Raw genomic sequence first — 24,921 nt, forward strand, 5'->3', positions numbered from 1 at the left:
ACAGAAAAGATGTTTTCACTCTACTCCTGGTGTGTTTCAGTATGGGTTTCTGATCATTACAGCCAGCTTGCCCGATATCTTCAGGGGCTGCTGTCACATTAGCTGTTAGCTTGAATGTTGCTGTAGAAAAGCCGCTGTTTACTTGGAACTGGACCACATTTCTATTTAAAGCCAGAGCAGAGAGCCACACCGAAAGCTTGTCTTGTCTTGAAGATGTTTTTGTGTGTCGTCTGTATTGATGTGTCCCCTCTCCACACACAACATCTCAGAATAAAGGGATATTTTTTTCCCCTGCACTGTGTTTGACTTGATGTGTGCGTAGATGTTTCTATGACTTTTAAGCAATCTGACGTGATAAAAAGAAAAAAAAGCCAGAGGGGAGGGAGAAGGTGTTGCCCAGGGCTCTGTCTCCACTCACAGAGAGGGAGACACACACACACACACACACACACACACAGAGAGAGAGAGAGAGAGAGAGAGAGAGAGAAGAGAATGTGGCTATATGAATTCAACTAACCACTACAAATAAATTCCTTCCTCCAGGTTGTATAACATAGCTTTTATACAAAAGATTTTGTAAAATTTAGTCATTCTTTCAGTTTTATGGTTTACTGTCCCCATGCTCCATTTAGAGTTTCATTTGTTTGGGAAATATTTTGACTAAGCAGTGTTATTTATTTTATTATTATTATTTCTTATATTTTCATGGAAATCACAGAACACTGCTCACACTGTGTTTTATGTTTACTTTGAAAAAATTAAAACACATCATTCAACATATTGCAAATGTTATAGAACTGATGCTTGATTGTCAGCCAAAAATATAGCCTTATATTAAGCAATATTTACAAGATTAACTCAGAATCAAAGGATTTAGTCCGACAGTTTTTGGAAAAAACAAACAAACATGCAGTTATATCAATCATGGGCCCTGGAATAGGTGTTTCTACCGACGGGGTTACTAGGTTTTAACCTTCTTGTTTAGCCTGTGAACAAACTGGATGGTCAATTCCTCATCCCAAAGAGTCTAACAAAATAAAGATGAATCACCTACAACTGTGAGAGGTATTTTCAGGGCAAAGATTTGTGGGTAATATGAACCTACATAACCGCCGAACGACGATCATAGCTCCCCGTGTCTCTTAGATTATTAAACACAATATCTGAGAAAAAACAGTTGCAATGACTTGGCTCTTTACATTTTATTACACAGTCTAATTTTTCCATTTTTATCTGTGGTGAAAACTCTGCTTTGTTGAATCATCTCCTCATATACAATCTCTGATTGCTTCCGTCGAGTGGAGCAATCCCCCCACCTACCGGCGAAATCGCGCGATAACTGACAAATTAGCTGAGCTTAAATACGAGGAAGATCCGGAAAGAGTGTTAAAGCACAGGTCGGCTGAGTCTTTCGTTCGTTTTAAGAGAAAAGCAATGAACTGTGCAATGAATTTCAAAAACTGCGGCTCTGTTCTAGTAACGGGAGCCAGCCGTGGGCTCGGACTGCAGATAGTTGACAGCCTGGCGAATGGAGGTTTCTCACCCGGCAAGATTATAGCCACCAGCAGACACCCTGCCAGCGCACAGGTAAACGCCTGTCATTGAGGCTAAAAAGCCCTTCTTTTTGCATTTATTGGGAGGTTCTAGAAAATTAAGCGAACTCTTCACAACGCTGAGTCGACCTTGATATGGGGCAGAGGATGAAGTTACACGACACAGAGGGCGCTATTGTTCCCTTACTGCATGTTGCATGATTTTGAGATGTGTGTTTGACTTACAGAAACTTCAGGAACTGGCAGCGAAACATCCAAACATCCATATCATTCCTCTGGGTAAGATCTGGTTTGTGTGTGTTTGTCTGTGGGTCATAGACTGTATATGAGCTAAAGTCTCCTGGGAGAGAAGGCAGAGTATTTACAGTTCCAGCTGCTCTCTGTACTATAAAGTCATAGCCCCATCCTCATTATGTTAACAAATCGGACATAAAGAAGTCATTAATTCAAGTTTCAGATGTGGTTGACATGTTGCACTCTCGTTGTCCACAGAGGTGGAATAAATACAAGACTATCATGCTCAGGTAAAATTACAGTTACTTTGGTTAAAGTTTACTTAAGCAGAAGTACTGGGGCTTTATTTACAAGTCTTCCACAGTCCAAAGAGTTGCTCCTACTAAAAATTCTTGCACTGGGTGCATCTCAATAAGTTAGAATATCATCCAGATTTTGATTTATTTCAGTAATTTAATTCAAAAGGTGGAACCCATTTATAGATTCGTTACACACAGACTGATATGTTTCAAGTGTTTATTTCTTTTAATTTTGACTACTATGGCTTACAGCTAATTAAAACCCAAAATTCAGTATCTTGGAAAATTAGAATATTGTGAAAAAATTCAATACTGTAGACTCATGGTGTCACACTCTAATCTGCTGATTAACTTCAAACCCCTGCAAAGGTTTCCTGAGCCTTTAAATAGTCTCTCAGTTGAATGGAAGGGGGAAAAAGTGGTAAAAAAATAAAATAAACAGTGCACAAGCATACCTGCAGCCTTAGGATTGTAAATCAATGCCCAATCAAGGAGAGGGAGCTGAGTGGACTGCAGCAGGAGTCAGTGCTTCAAGAGTCACCACACACAGATGTATTCAGGACATGGAATACAACTGTTGCATTCCTTGTGTCAAGCCACTGTTGAACCAGAGACATCATCAAGGGTTTCTTACCGGGGCTAAGGACAAAAAGGACTCAGTGGTCCAAAGTCCTCTTTTCAGATGAAAGTAATGTTGCATTTCACTTGGAAATCAAGGTCCCAGTGTCTGGAGGGAGAGGCACAGAATCCAAGCTGCATAAGGTCCAGTGTAAAGTTTCCATAGTCAGTGGTAGTTTGGGGAGCCATGCCATCTGCTGGTGTTGGTCCACTGCGTTTTAATCAGGCCCGAGGCCCGAGCCGTAATCACCTAAATGAGAAGAAATAAACACTTGAAATATATCAGTCTTTGTGTAACAAATCTATATAACACACAAGTTTATTTGTTTTTATTCATTTATTGTATTTATTATGAACAGGGTTGCCAGGTCCGCAGTTTTCCTGCAGAATTGGGCTACTTTTTACGTACTGCCAGTGGTAGATTTTCTTGTCTGCAGGTTGAGCTGACCCATTTTTGATGTATTGTGTATGTGTATTTAATATCTGAAGCAGAATAAACTACTTTATTTACCTTCAAACATAACTAAATCAACCGGCAGAGAAGCAGGAAAACATAGAACATGTCACACAACCAAAGATCCATTGTGCCACACTGGCAAATAGACATACTTGCCACAGACAGAAGCAGCACACCTGCAAGCACACAAGCAATATAGTTTTACTGGATTATATTAAATTGCAGCATTGGGTTTAGTTTTGGGCTAGTTTTAATCAGCCATTGGGCTAGAATTGTCACCCAGACCTGGCAACCCTGGCGGTGCATCTGTCTCAGCAGTCTGCCTGCGTCACATCTATGTGTGGGAAGCTTGGATTAAAGTCATGGTTGACAGCTCTGTTGACAAATGAGGCTCCTTGCAGTGTTCTTAACAGGATTAATAGAGTAGAGAAGGAAAGGTGATACAATACAGAAAAAAGTTCAATGTGTTTCCGTGGTCAGAAGAAGTGGTGTAATGTCAAATCCACAGTTGGCCAAACCAGCCAAAACAGTTCTGTATAGGCTATGTCTTAGCCCCAAACACCATAACCACAACAATGTGTCAGCAGCAACAGAGATATTCTAGCTTCTATTTGTTAGCCTTAAAGGAGACTAAATGTACAAAATACTTAACCTTGTAATAGTTTTGCAGTTCTGTAGCACATGGGTATAAATGTTTTAGACTGGAATAAAGAGATATTTCAAATTGAATGGGTTTTCTAAACATATAAACCAGCAGCTTCACAACATGTTGGCCTTACATTCAGCATGGTGCTATTCACATTTATTTAATTATTTTTTATGGTAGTCTAAGTTTGTGTTATAATTCTCTTTAGTAATTCAGCATGTCTGTGTGTCTTCCAAAAGATGTCGTGAAACAAGACAGCATAGAGAAATGTGTGGAAGAGGTTGGCCAGCTGGTACAAGAAGATGGTCTAAACTGCCTGATAAACAATGCAGGGATCAACGTGGTGGCTGACTTTAATACTGTGACCACAGAGAAGATGATAGAAAACTTCCATACCAATGCTGTGGCTCCTCTCATGATCACCAAGGTAATGTTTGTTCATTAGTTGATACTATGCTTCATGATATGAATCTGCTACTTTGTAACAAAAACACTTTTGTAAAGTTTTTTTAGCTTGTGCTTCACCAAACTGTGAAACAGAGAGGAACAGATGGAACACTTGTCTTAACTTCACTCGCCAGAGCAGAGCAGCACCCAGGAGCAGTTAATTTACTGAATGCTGCAAACTTATACAAAGGGATAACCTTGATGGGCAAAAGTTACAAAGGTCCCTTAGTAGAAGCAGACTGCATTCATAAATATTAATTAAAAGTCTGGCTTTGCTTACCCTCAGAGTCAAGCAAATTACAGAGCAGAACCTCAAGCTAGTAAAAATTCAGGGACTGATCAAAAGTATGTCAGCAGGGCAAATGCCTGCTGACACCCTGCTTGCTGCAATTGAAGGACAGTCTGTAACTACAAGGCCATGCTGCAGCCTCATTGTTTAAATGTAGGGAGAATTCAGCTGTGCATCACAGAGCCCCTGATAGTGATGCTCTCCACAGGATTAGTGCTTCAAACATAGCTTTTAATTATTTGGGTTGGCGGTGTTAGTGGATTGAAACACTGTAAGTAACAGTTGACTGGCCATTCTGCTTTTCTATGAAGGAAATCTGAAGAAAAACAACCAGGGATATGTTTGAGTTAACTGCAATCTCTGCTTTGTCTCAGAGATGAACTGATTGTTTTGGAGTTAAAGGTCAAAGTTAGTGACTCCTAACATTACCTCCATTCTTGTGAATAAGAGCACTGAGCCATGCCTGGGAATTTCATTTTATCTCTTATCGGTTTTTTGTCAATGAGCATGATTTCTTTGCTATAGATAGATGAACAGTCCATCTAAGCTAGGCTGATAGCTCGCTTAAGTTTACTTGACTGCATGAAAATGGCAAATGCCATTGCCTATTCCTCTGACCACTCAAAGCCCTTTTACGTGCCAGGTTATTTCTTACCGAGTCATACCACATTTTCACACTGATGGTGGCTGTGTTAACTTTCCATTAGCATTAGCCACTGCCATTCATACTCAGTCACATGCACTGACCTAGCAGTGTGGTACTTCATGGCAGTGGGAACAAGTGTTTTGCTGGAGGACACATCAGCTTCAGGAGCAGGGGATTGAAACCCTAATCTTCCTGATGACAAGCAACAGGTTCTACATCAGAGCTACCATGCAATACCATAGTAAATGGAGTGTGGAGGTACTGCTTGCATTAGATTTCCTTATCTACTTTTTAAATGATCAGACATTCAATGTTTAATCAGTAAACAGCGAACTTTGTATTTAAAGATACAGTTTATAGAATTTATGCACTAAGATATCTATATTTATTTAAAAATGGACCATTCCTATGTTTATTTTAATTTAGGTCTTACAAAATATAAAAACGTATTCTTAAATATTTACTTGAATATTCAAGACAGAAAATTTATTGATTTTTTACAGGATGCCTCTTTCTATGGAGGCTGCAGTAGGTTACGAGTTCTACTCTTCTCAGCTACGCCCACCTCAGAGGCCTCCTTCTCAACACTGCTTCTTGTTAAATGACTTCAAGACTCTATTCAATAAAACACCACCTTAAAAAGGCATATATAGTTAAGAGAAAACTAACATTTTGTTGTGATTTATAAAATTCTCATATTGGGATAGAAATGCACTGAAAAGGGACTTCCTGTTTCATGCTGCAAGAGGTCCCAAATGTGCATGTGTGCTTTAGTCCTCAATACAAAAAGAAGATAAAGCCACGTTTCCATTAGGTGGTCTGGTTTGATTGAGTACAGTTTGGTATGATTCAGTACGCTAAACACCAAAATAGCTCCACCTTTTTGGGACGAATAGGTAAGATTGGGATCCCTACGGAAGGTTGCCTAAAAAATTCTGACCGTATGGGCTGTTTTTTTTTGGGACCTTTCAACTTTTGCTCCATGGAAACGCAAAAAAATGTGTGCCATGTCATACCAAACTGAACCGTAGCTCTAGGTAGAAACAATCTGTAACAGAGATGGGCCAACCCGGTCTGTACTCATTAAAATGTATGATTATTTTGGTTGACAACCCCCCTGTGATGGGAATTGACATACTGTGCATTTAGGAGAATGGAAAGTAATAATAGTAACCTTGCAAAGCAGATGGACTCACCTGTTTCCATTTTTTTAACTGGCAAATCCATCTTGCAAAGCTCCTATCTGAACTGTTTGGGCCTAGTTAGAAAGTGACAGGACCAATCAGTGTCGAAGGGCAGTACTTTTGGGCGCGGCAGAGTCGTCACGTAAGCAAGCAGCAACAAGAGGCTGGTGCAATTATGATGGAAGACATTAGCATGGATGGATTATCAGAACTTGATGACATTTCTTCATTAAAAGAAGAACAAAGAAAAGCATTGAGTTGTTTTCTTTTCAGAAACAACAAATGTCATGTACTAACATGTCTACAGTTGCCATGGTTCGCGTTATGCAGTTCTTTATGGAGTTTAGCCTAGTCAGTAGAGGTGTAGGTGCAGCTTGTTAGCGGCTATGTCACGTGTTTTGTTGCTCTGATTGGCTCGTAGAGATGTGACAGAACGTTTACCCAATCACCCCCCGAGTCTTTTTTCAAAGGCTCTGCCCTTTCCCAAATGCTGTGTATTGGAGGTTTTCCAGATAGATGTGTGTAACACACATCCTGGCAGTAAGGTTAAAGTAATACTGTTTGTATTCCTGATTACCTTTTTTTTTTGCCAGAGATGTCGTATCCAAAAATCTATTTTAACAGGACAGATTTTTTTATGTTATGTTATCATTGAATAGTCAGTTTCAAAATAAATGCCATCAAACTGATTATTACATGATTATACTTCCCTGATTATAATACTGTTAAATCATGAAAGAATAATGCAGAGTGTTTTTCAGGGAAGAAGAGTCAATGAATTTTAGAATCAGTAGATGATCCACAAATTAAGTCATCACTTTAATGAAACTATTGAGCTTCTTGTACAATTTTTAGCCACTTAGTTACTCTTTGCTACTGTATAGTCCTCTCTTTATAAGGTGTATAATTAGTTTAGTTGTTCTAGTCTTTAATTAGAAATTTTCAACAGTATGATCAGATTTTGAAAGTTCCATCCATCCATCCATGCTGTCAGAATAAGGCAAACTGTAATGTGCAAAAACTGCAACTAGAGGGCAACATTGCGCTTCAAAAACAAAAATAAATGATTAAAAACTGACTAATAAATAATAAAATAATATTTAACTTGTATATCATTTTTGTTCTTCAACCATAAGACAGTTTTTTTTATTTGTGTATCTAAAGGTAATTTCTTCTATTGAATCTATGATGCCACATTAGTCTCTATCTCCTGAAAAGTTTTAAAGAGGGTTGTATGCAGCCTTGCTGTAATATGCTATTTTCTGCCCCTACCAGGCCTTCCTGCCCTTATTAAAGAAAGCTGCACAGGGAGGGCAAGGCGGAGGAGGTGCCGGGAGCATGGGCATCCAGAGGGCCGCAGTCATTAACATGACCTCTCTGCTTGGCTCTGTGGAGCTTAACTGGGGAGAACGGGCCAACAACTTCAAATGGTACCCGTACAGGACATCTAAGGTGCTATTTCTCTGGGACATTGTCCCTTCATTAATGTCTTTTAAATCACAAATTAAAAATCTGGTGTTGCTTATGTGAATCAATAATAAAAGAAAGTCATAAGCTACAACTTACATTTATCTCATTTAGGGATCACCTTCTGTGGTGATGGGTTGAACTGTGCTGTCTGTGTATTACGTTTGGCGGCATTCTTTCTCCTTGCTCTCCCAGAGTGCCCTGAACATGGTGAGCCGCTGCATGGCAGTAGACCTTGAGCCTGATGGGATTCTCTGTATGGCTATACATCCTGGCTGGGTCCGCACTGACATGGGGGGATCTGAGGTAAGGACCTAACTGAACCTCATTGTTTCTTGGATGCCTTTCAGGAAATGTGAATCAAGCGACCAAAATGTTATGGTTGTATTTGCTTAATACATAATCTGTTGTGCATTAGACCAGCTGCAGACTGTACATCTCTGACAGCGGCGCACAAAAACTCTACATTGGAAACAGAAGTGCCACAATTTGCTGGTACAAAGTATATCCAGTTTTAGATGTGTTTTTGCAAACATAACAGACTCAACAACATTTCAGTAAACCGAGAAAAAGCTTAGGGGTCTCATCCAGGATTAGATTATTTATCAAACTGTTTAAGAAGTAGTTACACAGAAGTTGGCTCATTTTGCCTTCATGAACTATAGCTAAAGCTAGCATAGCTACATTATCAGTTAGCGTTATTTCATAAGCCAATGTAGCTAAGTTAGCTTTAGCAATGTGATGATTGAATGATTTAGCAAATATTGCTAAAGCAAATGTGGCTAAGTAGCTGTATTGTGAGCTTAGATTTAGCCATGTTAGCTACATAGCTATGCAAGCTGTGTAGCTTCATTTGCTATGTAGCTACACTAACACAGCCAACGAAGCTGTGTAAGCTGTGTTGGCTGTGTTAGAATGTTTTCGTGGAAGAGAAGGGTTTTTTCCAGTTAGCAGACTGTTTCCTTGACTTTATTAAATGCTTTGTAATTAGGTTTTTAACTTTTAACCTTTGGTAAACTAACCCTTAACCCTTACCATAACCCTAAAATGATGTTTAATCGGATGTTATTTCAAAAGTTTTAGCTTGTATTTCCTTTCTGACAGCATCTCAAACAAATTGTCCGTGAGTGGATTAGTCAGAGATGTACAGTCTGCTGCCAGACCCCTCTCCATTTTCGTAAGTCTCAAGCACTTTGTCTTTACAAAATGTGAAATTTATTTATTTCTTTTTTCAGGCCCCACTGAGTCCAGATGAAAGCATTTCTTCAATCTTGTCTGTAATTGGTGGACTGACTGAAAAGGATCACGGGTCATTTCTAAACTTTACAGGAGAAGTTTTGCCATGGTAAAATTGATTATCACAAAGATGATTACGAGCACTACTCATGTTTAAATGAACTGCTGCAGCTATGCAAAGATGACCGTGTTAATGTCTTGGAGTGTAAAGTGTGTGTTTTAAATCTTGCTCCACATGTAAATCGAGTGTGCACTTCAAAGTTCTGCTTTTACTGTAGAGCAAGTTCGTTGAGATATCTTTTATAGAGATTGTTAACATTCTCTGTAGATAGACTGTACTTTTTGTGCTGTAGTCAGGCTGCATACTGTACACACAGTACTTTATGAGAGCAGTGCAGCCCATAACACCTAAAAATATGATATTACATTTAGTGATCTGCTGTTAAGTTAGACTCTCCAGCTCAGGCTAACCCGACTAGGCTAGTCTTGTTAAGAGACTCTTAACAGAGTTGTGGGTTTATTGCACTTTATGTATAAATCTGTCCAAAATAATGGAAAATTTAAAGCTAAATTGTCATAGCCTCTTGTTGTTCTGTGTACCTTTTCCCTCTTAAACAGGTCTTTCACTCAAGATCACTGTTGACTTATACTGCAAATACAAAAACTGAAAGAAGTCCCCTAAAATTGCCTAAAACTGTTGTTTAGTGTAGTTCAGTGTTTACTATTAAAGCTTTCTCTTGGCTGCCTCAATCATCACATCTGATGATCTTTAAAGTATTGGTGTACGAATTTTCTGTGTCATATTCACTATTTCAGAGTTGTTTATTTATTTAGGGCTTTCAGCATTAATACATGTGAATGCAATGTGTGTAAGCACCGGTATTCAGGTTTTTGAATTGCATTAATTGTATTTTTCATTATCCTTTTTGGCATACTTTGTTTAAGCCACTGCAGCTTCTCTCTTTCTGCAGCCACAGTAGTGTAAAAAAAGGCCACCACTACTTCCTAATGTCTTATTTCACTTAAAAAAAAAACCCAACAGCTGAGTGGACAAGTCAAAAATCATCTACATCTTGTGTTACTAAACATTTAACTTTGCTGTTCCCTTATTTCCTTTTAGTCCTTAACAAGTTCCTTTTTGCCATAGTTGAGTTCCTAAAGTTCCTTATTTTATTTCAAAATAAAAATATGTCTATACCCAAACAGGAAGTCAGTTCATACAGAAATAAAAAAGAAATGGTCTAAAATGCAAAATAGTTTTATTGGCAACTCAAAAGGGAGATTAATTGCTTGACAACCCTTTTTTCCTTAGCAAACTGGAGAAAATAATTTCTCATCATTGGATTGAAGATTTGTGTTTGTGTTTACTTTGAAAAAGTGCATCTGTATTAGAAAAGGTCGCTCGGACAGAATTTAATCTGGTGTTTTACTGATTCAACAGTTTTATATTTGGCTCAACCTTACAAACAAAGGTCTTTTTCAGAACTTTAGAAAGAAGTTCAGGTTGCTATTTAAAGGTTAACATTGACAGGTTACTTTTTGAGTTCGTTTCTCTTTGGAGAATTCACTGCTGTTAAACAATAATTACGCTTTGAATAAAGGTTTAAGTATCTTTCAGTAAAAGACCTCTTCTGCTGTGTGTTTGCTTTTTTTTTTTAAATGAATACAATTTTAGAGTTACTGCTTTAAAGGTATTCAAACTCCTAGGATCAGACAACATGTCAAACAAGGAAGTTTAGAAAAATGCTTTTTCTTCCTCATTCTTATAATGACATGTAACATAACCACTTTGTCTTGTCTTCTTATGTCCATATGTGAGCAGTTTGTTCTCTGGAAAGCACAGAGTATTGTCTTACAGCTCATTTCACATCCTCCATTCTGTATCGTGTCCCAGATGGTAAGAGCTCATTCTCATTCCCATTAAGCATATGCAATCATTTTAAAACTGGTTTGTACTTGTATCCTCATTGAAATGTTAAAATAATGTTTCTTGGGCAGTAGTGGTTGTGCTATAACTGTACTGGGTTTTTATCTTTTCATCTAGTATGTTGAGCTTTATGCAGATAAATATAAATAATGGACAATCAGCTGAATGTTGTTTGTGCATGTCCTTGGTATGTGCTTCTTGGTTTGCATGTGCACAGTTTACTTTGTTTTTTATCTATTACTTCTACAAGAAAGCAGCTAAATGTGTTCAGCACTTTGAGTCCAAGCTATATTTCTCCAAGATGACTCAAAAGTGTACTGGATCAGATAAGTTGTTCAAGGTCTGTTTTAGATGTTTCTGGAAGCAGAGTCACTGTGCAAGATAATAAGAATGGAAAACTTCTTGATTGCACTGATCCTGCTTCAGCTGAGTTGCTACTGTTATCAAAGAGCTGCGTGTGTTATCGTTGTCAGTTTATAGTACCTCTAGCTACAGCTGGTTTGCATACAGTTGGATAATAAAGGAGATCAGTCTATGAGAAGAGTAGAGCTTAGAAAGATGAACAGAAATGCCAGTGCATCCTGACATCTAATAAAGTATCTTTAAAGTATTTTAAAAATGAAATAGAAATAAATGAGATGTCCTGGAGGAGAAAAATGACTGCTAATGCATACAAGTAGGTATACAAAAACAGTGACTTAATACAGATTATTTTAACCCTCATACCTCATAAACGCTCTGACCTAAACATTGAGCAGGCCTGTGAGAGTCTGGAGTGGAAACCGAGCTGGTGATCAGGTTATGTTAAGCTCCCTGAAGTGTTATCTTAATCTAATCAAACCAGTTTGCTAACTATGATGTGCAAGTCATGTGTGAGTTGTGTGTAAAGGTGTGTTGAGAGAGGGAGGGAGTACTGTTTCAGTGCTGAAAAAGAGCAACAGTTATGTGATAAGATGCTGCTTTGAATGCCTTTCTGACTTTCAGGACTTTCTGACTTTCAGTGTGGATGTATAGCACAGGAAGGTGTATCTGACATTTCATTACTTGCTACAGGTAAATATTTGTGTTTGTCCTTCATGTGATTTGTGAATTAGTTTGACTGGAAATCAACAGCAGAGGCTGCAGGGGAGTAATATACATATTTGCTTAACTATTCACATGTAGTCAGAAAGTTTTAGAGCTCAATGCTGCAACACTATACTGCTACAATTTTATGTTAATTTTAATTGTATCTTATACAAGCCTTGTAGCTTTTTTCTCAGAATTGGACTGTGGTATGTTTTAACTGTCTAATTTGACAGTATAGATCAGTGGTTCTCAACTGGTGGGGCGGGACCAAAAGGTGGGTCATGACAAGATGTCTGAAAAAAAAAAAAAGGTGGCAAAGTCCTGGTCCTTACTGGACATGCACCAACATTTTATTTCACCCTGTTTTACTGTAAATTGGGAAAATTTAACTGTTTGATCAATATTTGAACTAATTAATCTCCTTGCAATAAATGGCTACTCTTCCCATGATTATAAAGTAATTTCACAATTTTTCTGGAAAATTACAAACAATTGGCACATAATGATGGAGAAAGAAGACACAAAATTTGTCCGTTTTGTCCCTTTTCTTTTTTTATATCAGGTGTTTTGGTCCAATCGTGCCGGCAAATGCAACATATTCTATTAACTAAACGTACGTTGTTAAAATTTGTTTGGAAACTTGGGTCGTGATCTGTCCTAAGACAGACTGGTGGGTCCTGAGGATGGACCAGTTGAGAACCACTGGTATAGATAACAAAAGCAAAAAGAAAAAACAGGTTGTTTCTTTGTTTCCTTATTTTTTCACCAAAACAAAAAAGCAGTTTTATTTTAAATTGATTTGTAGGGAAATCCAGACACAAAATTTCAGCTGTTTTGTTTGATTTTCTGTTTTAAGCAAGGGAATAAATAATACACTCAATATTACCTTTCAGTGGTGGATGGACCTTCTGCGGCCCTTTGCTTCTGATTGGCCAAAGTGTGCCATCAATCTATGTGCCTACTGTACCTTTCAAAATAAAGGTACTAGAGTGCAATGTCCTTTTAAATATGCATGCGCATATTGTATTATGTTTGTAGGCCTATATTGCATCTGGGTTATCTTAACTTATAATGTACTGTGCTAAAGGTTCACTGTGGGACCTCATGTTCTTAAATCTACAGAAACATGTCCTTACTTTATTGCAGAAGAATGTGTAGGCTACATGGAGGTGGAATGCCATGGTGATGCAGATGGACTATCCAGCACCTGTGGGGAAACTCTCCTTTACTGGAGACTTGAAGGCGCCACTCTCAGACACAGTCAAGTACTGCATCCTGGGTATCTCAATCATTCTTCTTCTCCTGGCACTCGGTATCTTGGCATGGCAGACCTTCAGATGCTGCACACAAACACACTCCTCATTTTCTCAGCACAACTCTTGTAAGTATTCATCAGATTAAAATGCCAAGTGTGCAACAATAATGGTTGCTGCTGAATTTTTAATCAAGATTAAATCACTAATTTCTTGATGCCTTGAGAGGCAGCCACAACCATATAGCAGATTCTGCAAGCTCTTTAGCATTGATCCAGATTCAGGTTTTTCACTGTTTTGTCAATCAGTGAAAAAGAAATATACTCAGTTGTGATCTGTCTGCCTTCTTCCTATTCTCTCTTGTTTTAAAAAACTAAACAGATATGTGCTTCCTCTCATTTTGATTAAAATGAGTGGTTCTTTGTTAAAAGGGCAGAGTATAAGTTTTGTTGCAAGGTGTAAGGTGCTCCATTTACAGCTCCATTTTCTTTATAACAACAAAACTAATCAGTTACTGCAGTAATCAGTAATCGTTTCATCTCCATTTTGTTTTTATGATGCTGTGAAGCCACAACCATAATTGAGACTAAAACTTGATTAATCACACAGTACTACTAACATGTGATTTTTGCTGCAGTGAACAATGATCTACTGAACTCAGATGAAAAACAAGGAACAGCAGGAGGAGCTCCGTGTACCAGGGTAAGAGGAGATTTAGGCCTCATTCATCAAACATTAAGAAATCTGATCTTAAATCACACTTTCACAGTTTCTAAGAAGATTCTGACATTCATCAAAGTTTTCTTACCAGTGACTTGATCAAAACTGAGAACAAAATCTAAAAACAACTCCATACATTTGAATATTGATATGCCTGGGCATAATCAGTAATTTTGCATTCATTAGCATTCAAATTTGCTAAAATTATTATTTTGAATAACATTTTGTTCATCTTTACTATTTTAAGCACATATACATTTATTAAAGTGTGAAAATACATAATTCAAACTTGTTCAACTGTCTTAATTAAGCTTTTGTCTAAACTGAAAAATATGAAAATATAAAGATAAACTCTTGCACTTAGGTCTGATTTCCTTATTAAACATTTATGTGTCAGTACAATCCTACCTTTACACACAGGAATTTGAATGTGTTTAAATGATCTTCAACCATAACAGTGTCAGTTTTTTCTAAGTCAATGTAGGTTTCAATGGAATTCTACACTCTAAGAAATGAAATGTTGATTTTACTTAACTAAGTTAGGTCAACCGGTTCCACATAACTGTGTTGTTTAAAATGGAAACGCAAAACACTATTAACGTGAACAAATGCATATAATGTAAATCTAACTAACTAAATTATCTTACTTTACAGCTACATGATATTACTACATTGCATAACCACAACAACATTATGTTGGATTTACTGACACTACATTAAGTCAACTTAATACGATTGAGGTCAGCTAACTTAACACAGATGAATATTATTAATGTGGTAGTTTGCGGTAATGCAACACCTCAGTTGTACTGGTTAAATGTCAAAATTAAAAAAAAACAATTTAAGTTGCAGGGCTGCATGGTGCACTGATAAAAATGTTTTGTTGATCCTACTTAATTGTATTAGTTTTAGCAGTTGCACAAAAGAAATTTGATTGAATTCCACAAATGTTTTTTATATTACCATTTCACCTAAGGTGGACTAACTTGTGCAATTATTTGCAGTAATGACTGTTAGTCATCCACTAAATCAGTAGGTGAAGTTTCACCAATGTCAGTGTACCATCTCCCCTCATTGACATTAATAACAGTAACATTCCCCCCTGTAAGTGGGACCTCTTTAATTGAGACAGTAACTTCACTCATGGTGCACTTTATTTAAATATTTTATTTAACCTTTATTTAACCAGGAGAAAACCTCTTTGAGATTAAAAATCTCTTTTTCAAAGGTGTCCTGGCCAATACAGCAGCAGCAATTTTAACACAACAAAGTTACATAATATGAACAACATTACTATTTTATTTCTTAGAGTGTATTCATTCTGGAAGAAATATGAGATATTGAACTCTCATCTGGTGTGCATTCTCTCTCAGTAACAGAATGGTATACATCGTTTTGAATATTTACTAACTACTGCTGACACTTTATATCATGTCATTAAATCAGACTGGTTGGTGGTCATTTCAAGCAGCCCTGCATCCACTTTTGAACAACTTCACTATTTCTAACTCAGCATCAGTGTCATTGTTTGAATTTTTGGTAACCCTTTCTACTAAGCCTACCTCTATAACACATTATAGAATATCATCAACATTCTTGTGCATGTATTAAAATGCACTTGTAATGCTGTATAACCAAAGTTATTTATAGATCCTTATAACAGGGCTCATAACTCATTATGACGCAAGTGTCTATTTTTAATTACTGATATAATCTGTCATGTGTGCAGTTATAAGCATTCTTAAATTCTTAAAAGTATATTAAGATTTTCACACTTAAAATACATTATAAAAATTCAATAACACATTATAACGACCAATTTAAAAGCTATATAATTTGTTTTTTGAACATTAAACATAAAAAGCCCTCCTTAAAAAACAGCTATGCTTTAACCTTAAGGGAGAAAAAAACAGTTGAAACTATTAAAAATTCTCTGAAACTCTTTCATTTTTAAAAAGATATTGTCTGCAACTTCAGCCAACAAGTGTGTAAAATGTTGATCATAAAAGAGTTTCAAATAGATTTTCTTTTTTTTTTTTTTTGCTGTTAATGCATTGACTCAATTATACTATTTTAACTTCTACTTAAGCAAATGGTGGTTACTTATGAGACTTAAAACCAACTTATAACGGATTGTTTTATATGGATTACATTACTTTACTAAGAGATTCTAATAACCTCTTATAGTGATTTATAATAACATTATAATGCATTACAATAGTGATTATACAGTGTAAGAAATAGATATAACGTACTGTAAGTGTGAAAACACTTATCTTTGCAAAAACAGCAAATATGTTGCTCTCACCCCCATCTAATAAGTCATTCTTAAATGCCTTATAGTTTGTGACAGCTGGTATAAGTCATTCTGAATATTTAGAAGCACTTATGAATGCATGCACACTAAATCACATTATAAGTATGTTAATGATTCCTAATACACATTTGTTTTTATCTGAGTTATGAGTTCTGTTATAAAGCATTACAAATAGCCACGAGTACTTACAACTGTGGTTATACCATTACAGATGTGTTTTCATGCATTATAAGTTTGTTTATAATGTGTAATAGAAAGTGTTACCAAATTCTTTTATTTGCAAAAACATTCAAGCTAAGCAATCAGCTGTAACCATATAACTCCTGTTTTCCTGATCCAAGAACACATTAGGCAGATATTTTGGTTTGAAGTTGAGACTTTAAAAGATACAATGCACTGGGATGTTACTATGTTACTAACAAATTGAAGGAAAGGTTTAAAAAAATCACATAGTAGAGATTTACATCCAAACATGGATACATTTAGCATTACAGTTGCTTTGTTTGTGTGAGGACTACACTTGATTTGAAGGTGCGGTGTGTAAAAATGGGGAATATAAGTGACGTCTAACAGTCGGTTTTCAGATTGGGATGCTCACTTCTGTTGGTACATGTGGCAACTAGTGAAAAACAAAAGTAGGCTATTAGAAAAATAAGTATTTGTTATTTGGTCATTTCTGTACAGAACCATGCAAGACACAAAATTCAAAAGAATCAATAACAGGCTTATTCTAAGTTAATTAAGAATTAAACAATTCTATATTTTCAGGTGATTAAACACTAAATTAGATAGGGCTAATTATTAATAATAGGTTTCATTTTTTCTCAAATTTGTTACACTTAGTGCTACTGGGCTAAATATAACACACTGCACCTTTAAGCACACTGTTGATCACAGGTGAGGTGTTGATCTTTGTTGACTTTGTGTAGTCTTATTGTTGTACAACATAAGAGCTGTGTTTGAGAACTCTGTCACATTTAGTTTGGATAGCTGATTAATTCCTTCTTCTATGAGAACTGCACCTTACGAGTTTGAAAATATTTCAAATGTTCTCAAAGAAATATCCACTATTATGACTGAAATGTTGTCTAACATTATACTACCCACAATACAGCCTCATGCACACTGTACTTTGGTAGCTATTTTACTCGATATGGAGTTTCAACATTACAAGCCCCTTAAATATTATATTGATATCCTTTGCTTGTTAGATATGGATTTCTCTTGTCAGGTGTTCTTGTTCAGATAATGAGGCTTATGAAATTTCTCCAACCAGACAACATTGTCTGTATGCACAAGGTTCATAAGCACACTTGTTTAAACAAATGAGAGATAACAGATGTCACATGTCAAATAGAAGCTGCAGGTGACGTAGTTATTAATAAAAACACCAATGATAGAAATGTTGTGTATGTGTGCATGCTCCTCAGGTGGAGGATGTAAACAAAGAGGTCCAAAGGCTGAGTCGCTGTCTCTCCCAGAACTTAGTTCCCTCCTCTGATTCCAGCCAGACAGAGGAAGTCATGGGAGATCAAGCAAGCATTAAAAAGGTAGTAGATGTTGTATGTCCCCTTGTCTTGCAGCTATTATTTTTTACTTTTGATATCCCCTGTACATTCCCCCTCTCCTTTATATTCATCGAAACACCCGCAGATAAAAGTACTTAGACAACAAACACAAACCACAAAGCTAGCTCCTAATGCCCACCATACCCACATGCAGACCTTCTTTATCTTACCTACTCTACTACATTGCTATTACAGCCCAAACAGTATTGCTCCAATAGACTCAAGCTTCATGCATGCAAGCTCCTGCTTATAACAATGCTGATACCCTAGCACCTGGATTTTAATGACCCCCATAACCACCTGTTCCTGATGTTGAAACTACACATAGGTACAAAGAATGACAAAATAAGAGTACAAAGTTTTATCCACCAACAAGCTCTACTGTGAGTAAACTGAGAGCACCTGCATACCAAGCTCACACTACTGGGCATGCCTACTACCTCACATTGTCATGTCCTTCTGATTGGCCTGTAACAAATGGGACAGACTTCAGAACTTAACATTTGTCCAATCACCGTTCAAGAACTTTTTTTTAAGTCATGCCCTTTTATGAGAGATTTCCCAGATAATTGTGAAGTATATCCTATGCAATGGGACATTAAAAATTTTCCCCATAAGAAAGCATTAATTTTTGCTCTTTTTTAGTTGTATTTCATACCAGCAGGTATGCAATAGACATTGCCATGGAAACACCTTCTGTCTATTGCTGCACTTCCTGAATAGAAGTCATAGACTAACCTGGAACATGGATACCACAGGATTCATTATTGTGATTGCCATTGCATGTGCTCAATGCATTGAGTCACAAAGAATGTGATGGTGGAGGGCAATAGAGTGATAAATCCTAGGACAATTGTGGAGTTGATGGATCATCCAACACTTATCAAGTTCTCTATCTGTGGTTAATTAGCTGTATGTTAGTTTTGTTTAAAAAGCAGCTTTTGGTCAATGCTCTTTGTAAAATCTGTGTATTCCTATCAGGACTAGATTTCATTTATTGACAGTTTTAGGTCAACAGAGACTCCTGTTGGTGCTATTGTTAGGCCTGGTGTCTTTACTATCATAGCCTTTTACATTAAGCCTGACTGCCTGACACCTTTAACAGGGCCTTATTACTGATTCCTAAAGGATCATCAAAGATTACTGACCTTTGTATTTTGGTCAGGACACATATATAGAACTCCTTGCTTAGAGATTTCAAGTGGGCAAACTCAATGTTATCCTTAAATCTTTTTGTCCTTTTCTTTGCTTATCTTTGCTTCACTTACCATTCACATTATTCATAAAAGCACTTTGTTACTTTTATGAAATGGATAAATTTGGAATAAAAGTCTTCTTTTTATGATTCCTGTTTTAGGTTGATGGAACACTACGATTCTCCATCTATTATGACCAGCTACAGTCCTGTCTAGTGGTAACCATCTTGAAGGTGGAGGGACTTGTAGAGCATAGTCAGAAGTGCAACCTCCATCCATTTGTCAAGATAAGTCTCATGTGGGCAGGTTCACATGGACTAGAGTTGGAGAGCAGAGTGAATGAGGAGGTAATTTCATAGGTCCTTATATACCAATGTTATTATTATTATTATTATTATTATTATTATTATTATTATTACCTCCGCCAAGGAGGTTATGTGATCGGGTGGTTTTGTTTGTTTGTTTGTTTGTTAGCAACATAACTCAAAAAGTCATGGACGGATCTTCATGAAATTTTCAGGAAATGTCAGAAATGGCATAAGGAAGAACTGATTAGATTTTGGGACTGATCCGGATCACCGTCTGGATCCAGGAATTTTTTTTAAAGGATTCTTTGCTATTGGGATATAGGGCTAATGGCGGAGGTCTGTGCTGTTACCACTTTACACCAGGAGGTGGCGGACATGAGTAACTTCAATCCAAGCAGCATATTTCTGGTGTGTTTCTATTCGAAATTTTGGAGTTTATAGAGTTTTAAAGACACACGCCCGGTCAAAGAGACGAGTCGGAGCGTAACAGAGAGAAAGACAGCGAATTGCAGCGAGAATACTCACAATGCTGGAAGGAAAAGAGGAATATTCACCCTCTGCCATGACTTCCAGTCATCCAGTGAGACTGTCAGTGCATCTGTTGGCACCAGCAGGCAATGCTTCCATGACAGTCCACCCGCAGCGAAGCCAATGCTTTGCCTCACCATGTTTCCACCCCACCTGGGAGGGAGTAGTCGGCAAAAGCCATGGTGGGGGGCACATGGGGACGGATCCAGGAATTTTTTAAAGGATTCTTCACTATTGGGAGAGAGGGCTAATGGCGGAGGTCTGCGCTCTCTGAGTGCTTTTCTAGTTATAGTTGTTATTATAATTATTACTCCCCTAAGCAAGGAAAGGTCTCTAAATTAATTGCATGGCATCTTATTCCGGTTAATATGAAGCATTTTGTTTTTTCCTGTCCTGTCTCTCTACTTACTTTGACCCCCTTAGTGCCAAGTGCTGTGGACAGTGCTGCAGGAGTGGCGGACTCGTATTGTGAAGGGCAGCTGTAATCCTTTATTTGGAGACCAGTTCAGCTGTGTTTTACATGAAGATAAGGAGCTTCGTCACATGAACCTTAGGATGGAGGTGCTGCAGTTAACCTACAACTAATATTTTCCAACCTTCAAATTTATGTCAGTTCATTTCATTATATCCTGAGAAATCTGAATGTTTTTTAATGAATGATTTTGCTTGTACATTCTTGCTCTGGTGTCTGTCTGCCACCAGGTGAGGGACTTTGACAAATTCTCCAGACACACAGTTTTAGGAGAGGTGAGGGTTCCTCTGGGGCAGCTCAACATCTCCTACCCCCTGGAGCTCCAAGAAAATCTTCAGATACCCCAGAAGGTACTACAGGACAACATGTTTATAGACACAAACATGATCGTGTATCTTCTATCCAATGATTGAAGAAAATTAGGTAACTAAATTTAGATACACTTAGAGTAATTCAAATTGTGTTATTGTCATTTTTTATCTAAAAAATCCCCTGTGACCTAGGTTTTCCCTGTAAAATGCTGTGACTGTATTTATGCAGCACCTTGAAAAGGCTGCGCTGGACTTTACTTGTCACTTTTATTGTGACAGTCCATCAATTGAAGAAATAAAAATACATAGACAAATTACATTCTTAAACAATTGCACATTTACTATTTTACAAATATAGATATGAAGAAATGAAAGAATTCCTTTTATTATAAGTAAAATATTTCAAGACTTTTGTTGTTTTAATCTTGCTGATTATGGCTTGCAGCTCAAAAAATACAAAAAATCTACTATCTCAAATATTAGAATTTACAAAACAACAATTAAAAAAGATGAATAAAACAGAAATATCAACATTCTGGAAAATTATGTTAATTTATGCACTCTGTACTTGATCAGGGCTTTTTTTTTACGGATAATGCATCAGTGTGATGTAGCATGGAGGCGGTCAGTCTGTGTCACTGCTGGGACGTTATGAAGCCCGGGTTGCGACTGTGGATCAGTAGGTAGAGTCTGTCATCTTGCAATTAGAAAGATGTGGGTTTGGTCCTCAGCTCTTGCAGTCACATGTGGATGTGTTGGCATATCTTTGGGCAAGACACTCGCCCCAACTCGCTCCCATTGCTGGCATGTAAACGGGCATGGAAGTGTTCTAATGGGATTAGCTAATACTGATAAGCCAGTTCTCCCTAGCAACCTTCCCTATCAGTGTGTGAATGTGGAGTGAGTGGGTGTGAATGGGTAGGTGTGACCTGTCGTGTAAAAGTGCTTTAAGTTGTCTGATGACTAATAAAGCATTATACAAGCTCAAGTCCATTTACCATAGCTGCCATCAGCTCATCTGAATTGTATTCCTTAACAATACCCCAGAGATTCTCTATAGGGGTCGGGCCAGGCAGTTAGTTGGCCAATTAAGCACAGTAAAACCATGGTCAGTAAACAGTAAAGCACCATGGACCTACCCCAGCAAATGACATGGGACCCCATAACAATCACTGCGAAAACTTTAAACTGGACTTTAAGCAACTAAGATTCTGTGCCTCTCTTATCTTCTTCCACATTGATTTCCTAATGAAATGCTACATTTTCTTTTATATGAAAAGGAGTTTGGACAGAAGTGATGTCAGTTCTTCTGCCACAAATCACATTTTTAAAATTTATTTATTTGATTTTTTCTTAAAATAACTTTTGATGCATTCCTCACATTTGACGCAGACCTATTTTACTAATGCCTTGAGACCCCTTCACACATGATACCTAAGCCAGATGCTCACCTTTTCCCAGTGGTGAAACTGCCAGTGCAAACAACATAGACATAAATCCTCTCCAACACATGCAGCTCATTTGCTGTGATAGTTTTTTTTTTTTTTTTTTTTAAATACCCCAACTTGTATGCTGATATATTATCCTGCCGTTCAACCCTCCAACTTTTTGCCAGATATGATCTTTTCTGGTACCAGAAACCAAGATCATGAAAGTGAAAATTCCAGTTCCATCTATCTATATTATGTGATCTGAATTTTAATTGCTAAGAAGTGCTTATCTTTTCATTCTTCAACAGGATCTCGTGGGAGAGGTGCTTTTATCATTGAAGTTTCTTCCCACCTCTCAGAGGCTTGAGGTTGGACTGCTGAAAGTTAAAACAGTCCTGCCAGAAATATGCTCAGAAAAAGGTGAATGAAAAATACATTCATTTAAAAAAGCACTTAGATTAATATGATACAGCAGCAGGCATATCACATAATATCTTTTTTTCTCTTTTTATTTCAGCCTTGTATGCCAGGATCAGTGTGCAGTGCAACCAGTGCAAGCTCAGGTACCAGAAAACCTCTTCCATAGCCTACTGCCTGGTGACCGTCTTTAATGAGATCCTTATGTTCTCTCTACCAGAGTTTCCTCTTGAGCAATGCAAAATTTTGGTCTCTGTGTTTGAAATCCATATGACAAAGAAATCCACCAAACACCTGATTGGACAGTTGACTGTGGAGAAGGACAAAAGTTCAGAGGACAAACACTGGAGCTTAATGATGGGCTCTGTCCGCCAACCAGTAGCAAGGTGGCATGGACTGCTGTTGTGACTCGTTCTCATATATTCTGTCCTGGACTTTGTGTATGCTTGTTAGTGTGGCTATAGAGGATGAGTTCTAATTGCAGTGGTAGGAAGACCTCCCTGCTACAATCAGGACAGTAAAGGAATATCCTCAATAAGTGTGCTTTCAACTGGCTTGATTACCGAATCTTCCTGTTATCTTTCTTAGCTCCTTATCTTATCCCTATAACATCAAAAATAACTCTAAAAATAGGATATTTGAATTTATTAATTAAGAAATTTGCACTCACCTGGTAAATAACATTATCACACATTATCATTTGTATTTTGCTGTATTTACCACTTCAATAAATGTTTTTACCTGCCTTTGAAACTGTCTCGTCTGTTTATGAAATCTATATATTGCAAAAACAAATTTTGAAATTCATTAAAACAGGAACATCAGCAAATACTTTTTCTACTAAACCCCAGTTTTGAACCAGTGCTCTTTTTTTTTCTTATATTGCCTCGGGATATTAGATATTGCTACCTTTTTCAGGAATGATGTAGAAATGAAAAAGATTCATTTTCATCCCTCATGTAAGGTTTATGTAAAGTTTTACGGGGAGAGATAAGGACATAGCTTTGCTGGTGGTATATTTTGTTTGTGAAGGCAGAAAAAAATTGGAATTTGCCTGCCTACTTTCATTTGTTAAAGGGATACTTCAACATTTTGGCAAATTTGGCCATTGCCATAATTCCTATAGTCTTAGTAATAGGTTCGTTACCTTTAGTTGTTGGTGCAAGCTATTTTTCGATCGTCGGGGCTGAGATGTGAGCTGCTCTGCCAACGCTATGGAGACATATGGTATTTCCGGCTTTCCCTCATCAAACTCATCAAATACACAATGCAACAACTCCAAAACGCTATCCTGGACAAGTTGTGACCTGCACATTCACCACGCTATGAAATGATAACGTATAATTATGTAACATTACGACACATGAAGCAAATACTCTGAATTACTTTCTTGAGTAAACCACTGGGCGGAGTGACAGTGTGCACCTCAGGCAGTACTGTAGTTACTTGGTTTCACCTGGAGTATCATTGGCTCTAAAACAACTCCGTCTCATAATGTTCCATAATTATTTATACTGTGACAATTTTAATATTGTTAGCTCAAATAAACCGTGTTACTTTTGATAAATTAAACCCTCAGTGCAACTTATTCTGCATGTAATAATTTAGTGTAATGTTTTATACAATCATCATGAAGTACATTTATTAACAGCCAGTCTGTGACAAAACCATAGTGTGCATGTGTAAAGTGAGCATGTTGACAATCAGAAATTAAACAAGGGTATGAACAGAAATCTGACATTTAAGTTTAACACTTTTTAAAGACTTTTTCAAGACCTCTTTTATTCAACTTAAGACTGCATCTTCAATTTCTAACCCATTACATTAACAATGCAGTTATGTTTGTACTGATAGTAAGACAAAAATGTGACAGCAAAGAAAAGAAAATGACAGTAATTTTTCTTATTATAGTACAAAAGATGGGCTTTACTTGTGAATTTAGACACAGGGGAAAGAAAACCCTGACAATAGGTCTTTTTTTTAACTTATGCTGCCTAAAACTAGTTGTACCACAATCTAGAAGTACCTGTTTTGCACTGTAGTGAAAGCTTAAAATTAGATCAGCCTACATTTAGTTTTTTAGAGCAAAAATACAAGGTATAATTGACCATTTGAAGATAATTATGATACTCTTGAATTCTTAATAGAAAATATTTTAAAGCGTACACCCTCTTTAGATTACTCTAAAATAAAAACATCAAAATTTTGACTCTGTGGACACACTGTGAACAAGGTGCTGCTTATTTTGCATTTAATGCAGGTGTCACTATCAGAGTGTAAAATTAGTGTTGTGTAACTGGACCTGACCCATGGGCAACCACTCTGACCTT

The 24,921-nt window shown here is 37.1% G+C and overlaps 2 protein-coding genes across 5 annotated transcripts; both read left to right on the forward strand.

Annotated features, from left to right (window-relative positions):
• Nucleotides 1–1,373: 1,373 nt before the first annotated feature.
• On the forward strand, nucleotides 1,374–10,977 carry si:dkey-12e7.4 (uncharacterized protein LOC558132 homolog). Of its 2 annotated transcripts, XM_041796622.1 has the most exons (7): nucleotides 1,374–1,587; nucleotides 1,781–1,832; nucleotides 4,047–4,234; nucleotides 7,649–7,825; nucleotides 8,036–8,146; nucleotides 9,076–9,185; nucleotides 10,899–10,977. In XM_041796622.1, exons 1-7 carry the CDS (start codon nucleotides 1,435–1,437, stop codon nucleotides 10,975–10,977), a joined length of 870 nt encoding a protein of 289 aa, XP_041652556.1. In that variant the 5' UTR covers nucleotides 1,374–1,434. The 2 variants fall into 2 exon arrangements, with proteins under 2 accessions (XP_041652556.1, XP_041652557.1); XM_041796623.1 differs by lacking the exon at nucleotides 10,899–10,977 and having other exon boundaries at nucleotides 9,076–9,206.
• On the forward strand, nucleotides 10,867–23,331 carry syt19 (synaptotagmin XIX). Of its 3 annotated transcripts, XM_041796619.1 has the most exons (11): nucleotides 10,867–10,973; nucleotides 12,005–12,056; nucleotides 12,965–13,052; nucleotides 13,218–13,452; nucleotides 13,962–14,026; nucleotides 17,792–17,911; nucleotides 19,287–19,472; nucleotides 20,385–20,522; nucleotides 20,664–20,783; nucleotides 22,483–22,594; nucleotides 22,692–23,331. In XM_041796619.1, exons 4-11 carry the CDS (start codon nucleotides 13,251–13,253, stop codon nucleotides 22,997–22,999), a joined length of 1,251 nt encoding a protein of 416 aa, XP_041652553.1. In that variant the 5' UTR covers nucleotides 10,867–10,973; nucleotides 12,005–12,056; nucleotides 12,965–13,052; nucleotides 13,218–13,250; the 3' UTR covers nucleotides 23,000–23,331. The 3 variants fall into 3 exon arrangements, with proteins under 3 accessions (XP_041652553.1, XP_041652554.1, XP_041652555.1); XM_041796620.1 differs by lacking the exon at nucleotides 12,965–13,052; XM_041796621.1 differs by lacking the exons at nucleotides 10,867–10,973; nucleotides 12,005–12,056 and having other exon boundaries at nucleotides 12,931–13,052; nucleotides 22,692–22,737; nucleotides 22,812–22,975.
• Nucleotides 23,332–24,921: the final 1,590 nt, after the last annotated feature.

The sequence above is a fragment of the Cheilinus undulatus genome, linkage group 9, assembly GCF_018320785.1.
Source record: "Cheilinus undulatus linkage group 9, ASM1832078v1, whole genome shotgun sequence".
Taxonomy (NCBI): Eukaryota; Metazoa; Chordata; class Actinopteri; order Labriformes; family Labridae; genus Cheilinus; species Cheilinus undulatus.